Below are 15,784 nucleotides of genomic sequence, written 5' to 3' on the forward strand. Positions count from 1 at the left end.
ACCATATAGCCCATCATGCCTTTAATTTTCTGCAAATTGTCATGAAAAAATATAAAAAGGTATCCCTTTAATTTTACAAACCTAAAAGCCAGGAAAATGAAGCTTTGGAGCCAAGCAAAACGACATAATGCCGTATTACCAAACAGAGTAGCAAATGTTCCAGCCAGAGAATGGACATACATGTAGTTCAAGTAAACACTGATGGAAAACTTTGTTAAGTTAGTGTTGTAGACCCACAACACTGGCTGCATTTTATACAAACGTTTACAACACAATTAACAGTGAAGCCTATATAACCTCAGTGCAAATAAGTCAAATCCAAATATGCCAAGGAAGCCTTTGGCTTTTAGTAAACTGCTCCATGTTATGAGTCCACTTCTGACATACAGACTGCTGAGCACATGCACTAAGGCTGAGAGGAGGGATGCACTGAATGTTGAAAAGTGGCTGACTGCGATGCTGCGGATTGGACCGTAGGTTGCACAGGTGGTGGAGGTGGTGGCGGAGGTGGCTGCACTGGGGTCTGCGTGTTTGGAGAAGGAGGAGGAGTGGGACGTTTAAATTTGTCGGGGCTGTTACTTCTTCGTGGTGAAGGCCTCTGCAGAACAAATATTGAAATTATGTTTAACACACTCCTTAACAACTTAAGGTGCAAGTCCTCTAATCAATGTACTGAGCTTGGCAAAGGAAAAAAAAAAAAAAAACAAACAAAAAAACAAAACACAAAAAAATTCCAAACAATGATGTGGGAAGAATCCATTTTGAAACATTGCAAGATTCACGATACAACTTTTACATAAAATAAACATTACTCTGAAATGGAGTAGCAAAGAAAAGGGGAAGTACTTTTGAGATTGAACAAAACACACATTCCTTTCTGTCAGTTCGCAGGAAATGAACACAAGTCATATGTCCTAAAGATACATTTACCTATAACGACCAGCAACCTAAAAAGAAATGAGAGATGCTCCAGAGACAGCATTTCCCGGTTGTGTTCGCCCAACCAGTAGATGCTTATGAACGTTTAACTTTACATTGTTGGCGTGTGAAGTCCAACTACATGGTACCTGAGTGTGGGTGGGAACGTTTCAAATGCCAGCGAGTCTGCCCAGAACTCTAGCTTTCTGAAAGACTCTTAGCCTGCACACTGGAGCAAAACCAAAGCACATAACACAAGTTGTTCTCTGGAGTACAAAAAAAGACTGCAATCCTTTGAGCTGCAGGAGCGAAGCAGTTGTTAAGAGAGCTCCCCTCAACAGAAACCATAGACTTTCAACAACCTGCATGTTTAAACACAAACATTTGAAACCCGCTTTATCTTTACAAACCAGCAGGGGCATGGCAGGAATCACCTTTAATGTTAACAATGTGAAAATATAAATTACACTGCACAACACTAACTTCTGCACTTTTGAAACCAAAATGCTCACTACTTACCGATCCAGTTAGCATTAATCGAGAACCTCATGGCATGACAAACCACCCACCCACCATTAATAATAATCAAAAGTGATCAGCTCTGGGAAGATGCATGATTACAGTGCTATACCATATGTACTACAGGTGAAGTCAATTTATTCTGTAATGGAGATCAAAAACGAAGAGTCAAGAATCAAACTGCAGTTTAGTCAAATAATGTATATTGTATCTATTTTTCTGCACAACTATGTACAATTGATTAACGGTCTATGCAAAATGCCAAGGGATTCTTGACAACTGACTGACGTCTCTGAAACACTTAAAATCATTTATTGCATCTGCATACATCTAATAGTAAGAAGGGACCCGGTTTCAGTATCAAGACAAAGCCAACAGCTACTCATCAACACCTTTCTCAAAACAATTAGTATTTTGTCCTAAAGATTATCTTTTTCATAGTGACTCAATGTGACACCAATTAATTTACAGTTTCAGAAAGAGTGGCATTTCACAGATACTGAACAGAACAAGTTCCTTGAAAAACTTATTTATAAAATTAGGTTCCAGGTTTTCCAGAAGCATTAAGATCTTCCTGTGACTAACTCATGTGACACACAGTAGTGGGCTGAATTCAGACCAGGACTCTACCTTCCTGCTGAGCTCCAGCTCCCCTCTTGTTCTACCCGCTATTGTAGCGTTCCCACCACCCTTTGCTCAATGTAATTATCAATTACCTTTGCACGCTCACCTAAATGGTTTTAGAAGCAGCCATATTTTAGCATTCTACTAAAAATTATATTGAAACATATTTTCACATCTGAAAATGACAAGTATATGCAAAAACCTTGCAGGATATTTATATACTACCATACACGCTGAGAAAAACCAAAATGGTCTTGATATAACAACCATAAGGTATTTTGCCAAATGGTTAATATTTAGGGTCTGTTTGCTCATTAAACTCCACAAATATTTAGAAAAAACACGATTAAGTGGAAGCGCATCAAACATGAGAGGTAAAAAGGAAATTAATCCACTTGAAAGATATGAGAAATTGTCCTAACAAATGGTTATATTAACTTTCTTCTTTGCCAATGAGAACAGAAAATAAGAGTTAACTGCCTGTTACAGTGACATGGTGGTAGCATTGTGTGTCATCCTGAAGAAAACCTGAGCTTGGAGCAACCTCAGATGACTCATCCGTCAGATGGTGGAGACTAGGAGAAAAATGAAAGCAATGTTTTTACTTCCCGGGATAGGCTCAGTAGCTTAGAACATCACTTCTCACACCCTGCCTGCTGATCCATAAGATGATACCTATTACTGTCCTTAAGATGATAATACATCCTATTCTTTTGCAGAAAATAAGGTTCTCCAAAAAGAATCAGTTTCTGAGGGGTGAAGAGGAAAATCAGGGTTGAAGAAAGCAGCAATAGATATCTTGGAGTAAGGAGACAAAAACAAACATTCACAAAAACGTTTTGTAAAAAAGCTTAAGGACAAGCAATTATCACTTTTAAAAACCGAACTGACATTGGTAACAAGTATTTACTATTTTAAATACTTACTGTAATACCATGGGATGGTCCCATATGTTGCACATGAAGGCCTGGGGAGTTGTAGTAAGACATTCCAGCTCTTGTCAGTGAAGTTGGTGGTGTGAAACCAACTGTATGACTTGCATATGACAGACCTAAAAATTGTTAAAACAAGGTAACATCAACATTCTTGTTTATATTACAAACAAGAGCGAGGTTTTTTAAAATCAATGATAGGTTAAGAAATGGTAACAGCTGCCAGATTAGAAACCTAAAAAATAGTTATCGTACTGAAAAGTGTGACATAAAATTAATTTCTTTTCTTGTAACAAACTATCATATGTTTCAAAACATACATTACACAATGTTAAACATGACTTTTCACTAAACGTAAATGGTACACCAGAGGCACACCAGATCCGCACCCAGGCTTCCTCCTATTTTGCCTCGATGTTTACAGGCAGGGACCCAAAGATCCTTGAGGCTATGAAGTTAAAACATTCTGGGATTAGCTGAGAGCAGGACTAGGCTAGCAACTAACATTTAGAATTACAACTTGTTTTATCCACATTAAGGAAAGCCTAATATTCAAAAGTACAAATACCTAATACTTACAGGTAAATGTTTCCTCTCTGTAAGAACTAATTTATAAAAATGCAGAGTACCTGTACAGCTAACCAAGGTAAGCAGAAACAGCAACTGCCAAGTGCCTGAAGTTCAGACCCTGAAGTGTTCTGAACATTTTGAGTATTTCTCAAAACAGCTCAATTTCCAAAACCTTTAGCTCATTATTGCTTTCTGACAAAAATATCACTAAGGTAGGAGACAAGACTTTTCTCAGCTGTCTAGTATTAGACACCAGCTACTGCTTCAGAAAATTATAACCAAAAAATTTCTAAAGGTCTATTAAACTTTTATATCACCACATTGATTTATCAGTTTTCACACTTCTTCAACACTAAATCAATGCAAAACGGTGCCACTGCAGCTACAGTATGCACCACTACCCAGCTTTGTCCTTAATTGCATGTATTGTGTTTGTGCCTACAATTGACAAGACAAGATCTTTGGGGGGGAAAAAAAAAAGCCTCAAATCACTAATGAAGTATATAAGAAAACCTACTCTCCTTGCTTCCTTCAATTCTAAGCGATTCTGCTACAGCCCCAATGCATGTATGGTGCAAATTGCGAGTGATTCCAGTGGAATCACTGTCACTTTAGAGTAGTTAAACGACGCAGATTAACAAAATTAGTCTGCTTTTTGACTACACAATCTAATTGTCTGTACAGCACACGTTTTATAACTAAGTGCTTTTGTAAGCACAAGGACAGAAACAAGTCAATGTTGTGGTAGGTGAATATGTGTTGCAAGTCAGAGACAAGAGCCCAGAATACTAAAAGGCAAAAAATATGCTTTAAATCACCTTTGCAACAGTACCATTTTGGACTGCTTTGGGATAAACCAGCTTCAAAAGTTTTACAAATGCAAGTCTACGTGGCAGTCAAAGAAGCAATAACAGAGTAGTGGGCTGCTCATCTCTATCTAGCCTAGCTGCAGAAGCAAATCATAAAACAGTTTATCTACACTAAAGACTAATTGGTAATTACAGCAACCAACCTCCAGCTGCCTAGGACTAGCAATAATTCCACAGTCTTCAAAGTTCCATGCACTGTGCTAGAAATCTCAGCAGTACCCCTGCTTCAAGAGCAGCATCTCAAGCCATGCAAGCACAAAAGGCTCAGATTCAGGAGCCGGAATCTGACCCATTAAACCTGACCGGCTATCCATATGAAATTATAGCGTTTCTAACTGGTTTTAAATTATGTTTCTACAAATTCAAGCACATTGTTTCCCAAACAAAACATGCCAAGTCATACAATCGATGCAAAATATAACTGTTGTATTATTCTGTGCTGATACTCTTGACAGTGCCTTCCTCTATTACCTTAGACATAAAGTACTCTCATCCATTACTGCATTCGTATGTACTAAACAGCTGCACAGAATTCCCTATTGATCTCATTAGTTCTCTAACAAACTGCTGCTTCAATTTTTTTGAAGTATGAAACTTCCCAACTGCGGATATTAATTTATCAGATGTGAAGCAGAGTAATGTAGCTGCATGAGCAGAAGTGCTAACCTGGAACATTTACTGCACCAACATCACCAAAATCGTGAACTCTGTTAGAAACGATAATTTCAGCTGTGCTATTTTTCACTCTGCTTCAGACTGCGTTTCAGCATTCCCTGTCTGTGGGATGTAATTCCCATTAGAACGCAGCACCCTTCTACCAACTGCTGATGGGAAGTATAGTCCACAGGGAACAAGGAATGTGCTTCACTCCCCAGTGTAGGAACAAACCGACAGTACTCCTGCACCAACACATCAGCATCTAAATTGGGTGCATTTCTAGGTAATCTAGGATGCAAGCCTGTAAATTACCAGACAGTTTTCCCTACACATACTTTTAATTACAGCCACTGTGTGGACTGCAAATACAACGTGCAGTTGAATATTGTATTATTATGAAGGCTGCACGCGTATAACCACAAATGTCCACAGCAGTTACTCCAGAACAGTTGTTAGCATGACTACATTTCTGTACACCCAGTTAGAGGAAAAGGATAAGAAAACATATACCGTTTTCTTGGTTACATACCTTGCAAAACACAGTCAAGTGATTTGGCTCATTTCAGAAGCCCAAAAACCTCTTGAAAAACTGTATCCTAATGCTCATCTCTAACACTGTAACATGGCTTATGGCCACAGCTAGTTCTCACTCACGCTTACTTCTTTTGCAACACCTGGATGAAAATTATTGTGAGTCCTGAAAAACTAAAGTCAATCTTGAAAGTTAAAGAGTTTAAAGACATTCTATATGTTCTAGCAGACCTTGTGTAATAAAATATCTCAATTCCAACTTCCAGAATGCGTCGACATACAGGTTCTAAAGTGAACTTGGGAAAGCAGGGCATGCAGGATTCACTTCGTTATGTACAAGTGAGTTTGTGATCGCCATATAACATCCATGGCCATCAACTTTTAAGGAATGTCCAAGCACAATTCTACAGAATTTTAAATTTCAGTCAATAAATGTGTTAGTAACACAAATACATTTCCTTTGACTTAAAAAAATATATTCAGCAATTTAAATCTCAGAAAAGGTAGTTTGCCTTTGCTATATAAAGTACTAGAGAAACGAATTCTTAATTTTATAGTTACTGTTTTACAACAGAAAATAGCAGAACAAAAGCCATTCCTCTACCAAAGAGAAACAGAAACTGATTTTTCCCAACACATTCAAGATCAGACTTCTATAAAAAGTTTTGATTCAGAGCACAATAGCAATCTCATTACTAGTTCATCACCAAACTCTAGAAGTCTGTTTGAACTATGCATCCCATTGGGCAACTTCTATAGAGGGGTGAAAAAAAAAAAGAAGAAAGAAAAAAAAAAAGAAGAGACAGTAAGAGAGAAAAAGACAGAGAAAAAAAAGAAATAAAAGTTCAAGTGATAGCTACTTAAGTGAAATTTAATATTTATTCACAGTGTCATACAGAACAATCTGAAAACATGCTGCACTAGAAGATTTCTAAAGCATAACCGTTCTTAAATTTATGATGCAGTTGTTTTCTCCAGACTAGCTTTGAAAGGGCTAAATATATTAATAGGGCACATTACTATGTGATGCATACAATAATTTTAGAAACTGGGTTAAATATTTACCAGGTGATATAGGTCTGCTAGAACTTGGTGAGGGTGTATAAGGGATAGGACTGGACACAGTGCGAGGTCTTAATCCTTGTGCAGACATCTCATTAAAATATCTAACAAAAAAAGGTAAAGAATAATTAGATCAAACCTTTTAAAATGTTCCATGTTTTAAATGTTTCACTGTGGTTTTCTCAATTCCCATAAGAATCACATTAGATTAATGAAGGACCAGTCACCTCTAGGAAGTCATGCCAGGAACTCTCATCATTGCTGAAGGCTCACATATTGGCTTAACTTTCAACAGAAATAACTGGACTTATCTTAGTCACTTGCAGTTAAAACCATACAAGTTGTGTACGATTAGAATAGCACATATTAAGGCCAGAGGTATACATCACATCATTCAATCTGACCTATAGTACGTTCTTGCACTTTACACGTCATTTCTACATTGACCTCAATAGCTTGTCTGGCTGGAGTGTATCTTCCATAAAGGCATTCAGCCATAATTTGAAATCATGAAAAGGGGGAAAAAAAAAAAAAAAATCATTAAAGTATTGATACTTTGTACCAACAGCTGATCAGCCTCACAGTTAAAAATACGCCCTGTTTCCTACTTAAATCCCTCTGGTCTCAATGTTTAGCCATTTGATCATCATATCTTTTGCCATTGGAACAGAGAAAAGAGAAACATTTTGAACCCAGGACTTTCTCTCACTTAAGATACTTCTAGGTTGTCTTGCAAGACACCTGCCATACTTCATTGTGATAAACTGAACAGATTAGAACCTCAGGCAAGGCATTTTTCCTCACCTGTAATAATTTTAGTGGTATTTATTTGTACTTTAGTCACTGAATACAGTGAATCTTCTTCAGAGCCATCAAGTGTGATATAAAAGGAGATAAAAATCATACCAGTTGCTTCTACGTGTCATTTACTGTCTATATCTCAAAAGTAATTTTATGTATTTTTTCCACAGCACTAGGCTGGCAGCTTTCAGGTTGACCTGCTTATGCACTCTCCACCCAGATTTTTCAGTCATTGTCCAGATTAGAGGTTTCCCTACTCACCTCCACCTGCACATATGGTTGCAAATCAGTGCACCTGGGTTTAAATTACACAAAATAAGTTTAGCTGTGTTTCTTTACCGGACACAGCAAAGCAGCAGGCAAAATTACCTACCTAACAGCCTTTGACTCTTACTTGTCTCCCCTTTTACCACTGTGTTGCTCAGAAATTCTTAGTAACTACATTTTCTTCTAGATCGCAGAAAAAAAACACAACATGGAGCAACATTAAAAATATTCCCATTTGATGGAACTCACAATGACTACTTTGAGGTCTGTGAGCCAGTTCATAAACTATTTGAAACATGTTTTGATACTGCAACTTACTGATTTTTAACTAGGATATTCAGAGCTACTAAGCCACAACACCTAACACAGGCAGCACAGCGTAGTGATACCAAAGTTGGTTTAAATTTGGGTAGACCAGGTAATAAAAGTAGCTACAATAGAGAACATTAGAAAATTAATGAACTGGCAAATTAAAGTTTAATTAAATATAAGTTTTCTAAAGAGCTACCAGTGGCAAGGTTAGTGAACCTGAACTGACCAGGCTACCTTTGCGACACGTATAGTAACTTGTAATGCAGACGGTATGTGTATTACAGCAAGGTAGTGGTCTTTCTGATTTAATATTATTTTATTTGACATAAAGACAATTTTCTGTAAGTCATCCTAGTAGCTGGATCAGGTGGTATGGAATAGCAGCACATCACTAGCATGCTTCCTTCTTTCACATATTTCCCTACTACTCCAGAGAATAGGATGCAGGATTGAGAAGACAAAGCTATTGCTAGTCAGCAGGAAGAAGTTTTGGGAGAGCTGTGTATTCTGTAAAGCATCCTCATCTACCCTCACCCACAAAAAATAAGTATCATCAGTTAACAGAATGCAACTAAAAAAAAAAAGGATATCTGATCCATCACCACCATCATTTTTAGGAAGACAGTGTAAGCTGACAAAAATTTGCATTTTAAAATCATTGCTGCATATAGTTCCACTATTATTTTGTCTACACAGTTCTCCTAAGACTAACCACTCTAATACCTGCTTCATCCTTCCCTTTACTTTGTATTACTTACACTGCAAATACCTGTTCTGGAGCGATTCTGTCATGTCTTTGCAGTACCAAGAAAATCAACATGACAATTAAATTTCTTAGAAGTAAAGAATAGTTAATCCAATTTTCCTGCATTTTATTGATTACCGCTACCTGGAACTGGCTGACAAAATAAAATTATTAGGATACTCTATGTTTTTGGATTAATACTGGTAATCACATAGATTTACATTTTTACCGCATTTCCATTACAATGTAAATATTGGAATAAAAGATTGAGCAAATAAAAGTAGATACAAACACCAGAATCCTGCGTTTCTAACAACTTGATTTATATAGTATTCACTACATCTTAATACCAGATACCACTGCAATATATGTCAGTTGCCTATTATTTCATTAAAATGAAAATGCTACCTTGAACTTTAAGGATGTTCCTTGAAACAAAATATCTGGTACTTTGTTTCTGGTAAATTATAGCTTATAACAAATATACTGATGACCCAAGAAGAAATATCTCGGTATCAGAAGAATACACAGCACAGAGCAACTTTTTTTTTTTTTTTAAAGGACCACTATAAATCCAAAATAATGTAAAATAGTACAACAAAATAATGAGCATTTGATAAGAATTAAGAATGTTTTATTCAAAGTGTACTTAAAAACCTCTCTCAAGATATAACACTGTCATATGACTATGACGTGAGAAAACACTAAAAGGCATCATATAAAACCATGAAAAACTCAAGACTATCTATAAGGTCAGTGCAAGCCACGGAGCTTGCAGTAGAGAAAAAAAAAAATCAAGGATGTTATGGTTTGGACATCGAGAACAACCCAACAGTTCTGGAAATGCTTCCCCTCTCTAAGGTTTTACACAGTATCCCTTAGTATTTGGCTGAACACAGTTTAGTTTCCACAAAGGACAAATTAGCCCCAAGTAAGGATGCTGTTCCTACCTCACAGAATTCCCTGCAGTTACCAAGTTAGGGGCAAAACAAAGGTACTATGATCGCATTATCATGAATCTCAACTCCGCAGCTATATTTATTTTAATATACATTATCAAAACCCTAAACGATCTTCAAATACAAATATTTTCTTTCTCACTGTTAAAACTAATGCACAGTCTCTACACAAGTTGGATATAATTCTAACTGAAGATATTCCTGGACCTTGCTGAAATTTGACATTTATTAAATCCATATACAGGTTATTTCTATAAATACTTATTCTATAATATTAAAAAAGAAGTATGAGTATTGATCAATACAAACCTTTCATCGTCCATTTCTAAGCTGGATTCACTTTCTGACAGTTGCCTGCAGAGTGCTTCCCTACGTTCCATTTCCCTCTGTAATTTTCTTTGAAGTCTCAAGTTTTCTTCTCTCATGTGTCGCTCCTCTTCTAAATATTGTGCCATCTTCTCTGAATCTGAAGTTCAGAATTTTGTTAAAATTCGATTAAAATTCAATTTCACAAAGAGACAAATATGTTTTGCCTAATTTTACTGCAGTACTTCAAGAATGAGGATGTAGAAAATGCTTAGGATGGATCACTCAAAATTCTCATCTCTAATTCATTAGTTCAAAGTCTAATTCATAACAGTGGCTACTAAAATAAATTACTGGTTGACAGCAATTTTGAAAATAAAAGGAAAAAAGCAAAAAACATTTTAAGTATTTACTTAAATGAACTTGAAAAGAAAGGAAAAAGTAATGAAGAAAATAATAAAACCAAAACCATAAAGAAGAAATACAACGAATCCTGCTCCATTAAATAATGCTATTCCATGTTTACAAAGATTTTATTGCAACACACAGAAGAAATTATTTTAAAGGTATATTTCCATTTCAAAGAAGGAAGCACAAAACAACTTCTGAAACCGAAAACACTCAAACTTGTATTAAATTGCTAATTTCTATGTATTCTATAGCATTATTTCAATTACATATTTTATCATAGGGATTGGCCAGCAGAACGTGCACCAACATTAAAAGTCAACAAGTGGTTTACTCTTTACATCAAAGGGCAATTTGAGTTTGCAATTCTAAACAAGTTCAGCAAACATCACTTAAATGGTCTGGTATCACAGGCTATATAAAGTGATAAAAATCAAACTCTGAAAAGCTACAAAGCATTTTGATAGATTATTTAAATAAAATGGAATACATGAAGACTTATGACGCAATGTATTTTGCAAGGTTTTCCAATTTTTGATCAAGTTTACAGTTAATTCCTTGACATTAAAAAAAATAAATTATGATTCATCATGCTTTGTGATTACTTTGTTATGTAGCACCCTTCAATCAAGACTATTCCTGTTTTAGAAGACTGTTCCAAAACTATCAACAATACTTGATTTATGTCTCTTCTGTGGAAATACCACTTCTAAATGTAACAGTATCACTTACTTAAAACTATTATTATACCAAAACAGTTCCTAGACTAGAAGTGCTTCAGGAATACAAAATGTAATAATAATATGAGAATTCAGTAAGCATATTTTTATTAAATATTTATGAATAATACTAGAGGTTCTCTAATGACGACATATTGCAAACAACAATCTGAAAACCGTATTTCAGTTTCATCTTCTGCTTGCAGGCTAGTGCACCCACCATTTCTATCAGCATTGCTATTCGTACTGCAGCTCTGTTTAATCTGTTCACAAAAGGAAAGAGTACTTTTAATCTAGATCTTATTTTCAATGAGAGTATGATTTTAAATACTTTTAAATGTTTACTCTAAATCCCAGTAATTCATAAAGAATCACCTATAAATAATAAAGAATACTTGAAAATAATTAGGCTAGACTTGTACAAAGAGCACTTTAAGGCCTTGCTCTCGTTCTGAAGTTCAGTAAGTGAAGGCTGCAGTGCAGAATTGGCAACTAGTCCTTATCTTCTTTTAACTGACACAAATTATTCATACTGCAAACTTGCGCACAAGGCCTCTGCAAAAGAGCGCTCTCCCCTCACCTCTGTCTTTAAGGAAGGCCGCTGCCTCTGGCAAGCTATTTCTCTAAACTGGGGTTGAAATATTCCTGTTAGCCTGTCAAGACCAGCACACTAGAGAGGGACAATATTGCCCGTTTCCCACTCGCTCAAATTTTTCTGTCAATGTGGTTAGGTATCTACTTACTTTATCAATTGAACTATAATGCTCCTGACTAGGAACTAGGCAGAACTGATGAAACTCGGACAGAAATTTTAGATTTAGCATGAAGGAATGAAGGATTGGCATTGCAAAGATCACAGGAATGTGCAAGCGAACTTTTTTCCAGCTGAGACCATGTGCTCAGAGCCATAGCCTCTTCTCTTGAAAGGCAGGGCAAAAAGCAGGCTTTCCGCTTCTGGGCAACGGTCCATGCCACTTCACAACAGAAACACAAGGACTTTTACACAACTATTAATTCTGTCCACCTTCAAAGCGATCTTACATAGGTAAGAACAAAATAAGATTACTTGTTCTGCTACATTGTCAAGTCAAATAGCTGCCTGAAAAATTAGTCTAACACAGCTACAAACAATTAAAGGTAGCTGCAATCATTCACAAGTGAAATTCTTACATACAACTGAACTTTATTTTGCTAGCTGTTAATTCTTTTCAGTAATTCTTAATTTATAACAAGACTTTTACGAAGTAGGCCATAAATATGTTTTGAAAAATCTCTATGTTGAAATACTGCTATTTCTCTGAAAAAAAGATAGAAACATATTTTTTTGGCCCAAAATATTCAAGAAATATTTGTTGATTCTTCCAGACACCCTTCTAGTAAAGCTAAAAAAACCCCAAACTGCAGAATAAATACATCAGTGAGCAACAATTCTGCAATTATGATAATTTTTTATTCCAAACTTGTCCTATTTTCCCCCACTGCTACCTTAAATTCAAACTCATGAAAGTACATATAAAAATCTTACATTACACAAACTTAAAAAGATTTAAAACAAGTTGTTTACTCACGCTGTAACTGTGCAGCCCTCAGTTGTTTCTTTAACCTCTCCACTTCATTCTTTAAAAATCTGATATGTCTCATCATGTTTTCTGGAGAATCTATCTCCATTGATATGTCTCTGGGTGACGGTGGAGCAGATACAGGCTGGTCTAATTTCTCCTGCAAAATTCTGTATGGAAAAGTTTAAATTTTACCTTCAGTTCTAATGAAAGAAAAAAAAAAAACTAGACCAAACAACTGAAATCCCCCAGGAAGCCACTGCAAGGACTCCGACAGGTATAAAAGATTTATTTTAACTACACTTTTTGGTGAGAGAGTTTTGGGAGGACTTATAATGCTTTCTTTTTTAACACAAAATTAAAAAAAAAGGTTAAATTTGTGGTCTAGGCACAGATGGATTTTCTAAAATACTCAGGCATTGACACGCCTAAATATTTCTGCATGTAGTTCCAGAAAAACAAATTCCGGACTACATATAGTTACCTCAATTATATACTCAAACACTACTTATTCCACAAAATCAATTCTAAGCAAATTCATTTAATCTCTTATGAGTTTTTACATTTATGTTCTTAGAGGAAGAACACATATTCCAAGATGAAAAGCTGAGTAAAGTATGTCCATGGTGAGACGCAAGCTTTTCTGCATTTCAACATTACCAAAAGAGAAAATTTGACATACATTTTCTGAAGCATAGCCAAATAGTCTCCCTTTTCTTTTTTTTTTTTTTTTTTTTTTTTTTAATAATCTCTGAACAGAAAGGTATTCCATAGAGTCAAGGTTTCAAATACCACAAATAACTCTGAATTCAGGAGTAATGAATTTCTCTTACCTGGAAATAAGCATATGGTAGATACTAAATGTTTTAAATGATGATTTTTGGAGTTAACATAGTAAGTATTTTTCAGCCCGAAAGCATGAAACTGTTCTTCAGTAGAAACATGTTGAAGGGCCAGACCCAACTCTGCCCTGAAGAGCAAGGACAGCACTACGCACGCACAACCCTCTGTGTGGCCCAGTATTCACACGTGCCATACAAAGTGGGACAAAAGCATGGTTTGGCTGCACTGTAGCTCCTCATAAGAAGGCAGACAGCCTGGGATAAATTAAACCGGCTTTGGTTTAAAGAAGGCTTTAAATCTAAGATGCACAAAAAACTGACAAAAGGCCCATCCCGCTACGGATTTACCGCTGTTGAGTATCACACGTAGCTCTTCAGAGCACCTTCCACACAGCAGGGCTCTGTAAAATAAAACTACAAAACCTGCAGTTCGCCTAGGCTCAGGTGTTTTCTGAGGCCCCAGTCAAGATTCACGGAGTCACACTAACATAACCGTCTAAATACGTAAAAGAAAATAAGGTATTAATCATCTCTTCTTGCCTACTCCCCCCAAAACAGAGTTCTTATATTTGACATTAAAGAGAGGATTGCTTTAACATGTTTTTTTTTAATCTTAGCTTTCCCAGGAATATAAAGTCTCACTGTCTTAACTTCTATTGAAGAAGCAGCAGGAAGTCTCAGTGACATGAGTGCACACCACTGAGAAAAAGCTGAAGTTTTGTTTGAGCAGATAGGGAAAACCCAAGAGCTTCTCATGCAAAAAATACACTAAATACCACATTACTTTCTCTGGGCCACAAATATAAAGCTGACCCCAAGCCAGAAGCTTTAAGAAGAGTCTATCAGCAGTTGAAAAGCTTCAGCAAATTCCCGGTCCTGGGTCATTTTTTATACTATTTAGTTTTATCTACTTCAGGCAATCAAGGAAGTGGCATCATGTAAAGAAGGAGCTTTACAACTGCTTTAACTTCCACGTTTTCATAGATTAAACAACTCCTGTGGGACAGAGATGAACTTATTGAATCTAGAACGTTATGCATTAAATGATATCTCTCCCACAGTAATGAATACACTGCAACAAGACAAACCGTTTTTCTGCTTCAAGCTTATCCATCCTCTTCCAGAGACGATTCACTAGTGCTTCTTGTTCTTGTTCCAAAGTATTTTCAAGGTCAATCTTCTCACGTCTTAGCTGGAGAGGAAAATCAATCAATGAAAATGATGGAAATACATTTTTTGCAAGGAACTGTCATTAGGTAAGATCACTGCTGTAACACCACCATTTTACATGATGTTCTCTGACAGAAAAGAGAAGGTGGAGACAAAAATCGGGCACAACACACTGGTCACAGAAAAATCAAGAGATTCAGGAGTTGCACAGTTGTCATCTCCTTAACAAAAATTTTTCTCACAGAACTTGTTGTCTCTGGCCAGTAAGGAGCTTGAAACCTGGAAACACTGTCCCTGATGACAGGACAAATCTATTCAAAGGCAAGCCTACTCCACGCGTCTCTGAAGTTGAAACTGAATTTAGAGTCCACAACACCAACATTTATTCATTTGAAAATTTTTTTACTTTTTAGTGGAAGAATCACAGTTAAGTAAGCCAGAAATGGAAGAGAAGCCATGTTTGCCGCGTGTTAGATAAAGGAGCGACATAACAAAAATAATAAAGAAAAAAATTATGTGAACTGCCTTAAGTGTTACTGTGTCAACCCTTACTAGCAGAAACAAATGTATTTCTATCTTAGCAAAGACTTTATAAAAGTAAACGCTTAACTTGACATTATTCCCATTCACTTACTGTGTGAACAAACATTTTTGATTCTACTATAAGGTAATAAAAGCTGATATAATGTAGAACCACACATGAAGAAATTATTAGTATTTTAGTACAAATACAATGCAAACAGTATTAAGAAAATGCTAGAATACTAAGAGACGCAGCTGATCCTATTGAGTCACACTGGCAGCTGAACTCCAGAAGTTAGCAATAATGAAACATACGGGAACAGATCAACGCCTTTACAGGTGAAAATAGCACAGAGGTATTTTTCCCAGCCAAACCTTAGTTAACACTAACCGCTTTCCTGATGGGCAAATAATCCCACATTACAAAACAGAAAGACTGAAAACAGATTGATTTCTTCGCATGTTTACTACATCACTGGGTGAAGTGCTATT

General features: G+C 36.2%; 1 protein-coding gene across 2 annotated transcripts in view; it reads right to left on the reverse strand.

Annotated features, from left to right (window-relative positions):
- Positions 1 to 291: 291 nt before the first annotated feature.
- Positions 292 to 15,784, reverse strand: part of CCDC6 (coiled-coil domain containing 6) — a gene marked incomplete at its 5' end in the record, with an annotated part of 51,753 nt that continues 36,260 nt past the window's right edge. Inside the window, 6 exons of one of the 2 annotated variants that reach the window (XM_082486217.1) lie at positions 292 to 598; positions 2,988 to 3,112; positions 6,686 to 6,786; positions 10,076 to 10,232; positions 12,768 to 12,928; positions 14,689 to 14,792. In XM_082486217.1, coding sequence (XP_082342343.1) covers positions 407 to 598; positions 2,988 to 3,112; positions 6,686 to 6,786; positions 10,076 to 10,232; positions 12,768 to 12,928; positions 14,689 to 14,792 — 840 coding nt within the window. In that variant the 3' untranslated portion in view covers positions 292 to 406. Of the gene's footprint in view, positions 599 to 2,224; positions 2,637 to 2,987; positions 3,113 to 6,685; positions 6,787 to 10,075; positions 10,233 to 12,767; positions 12,929 to 14,688; positions 14,793 to 15,784 lie in introns of those variants that run through there. The other variant, XM_082486218.1, reaches the window with a different exon arrangement.

This window comes from Vanellus vanellus, assembly GCF_965231255.1.
Source record: "Vanellus vanellus genome assembly, chromosome: 7".
NCBI lineage: Eukaryota > Metazoa > Chordata > Aves > Charadriiformes > Charadriidae > Vanellus > Vanellus vanellus.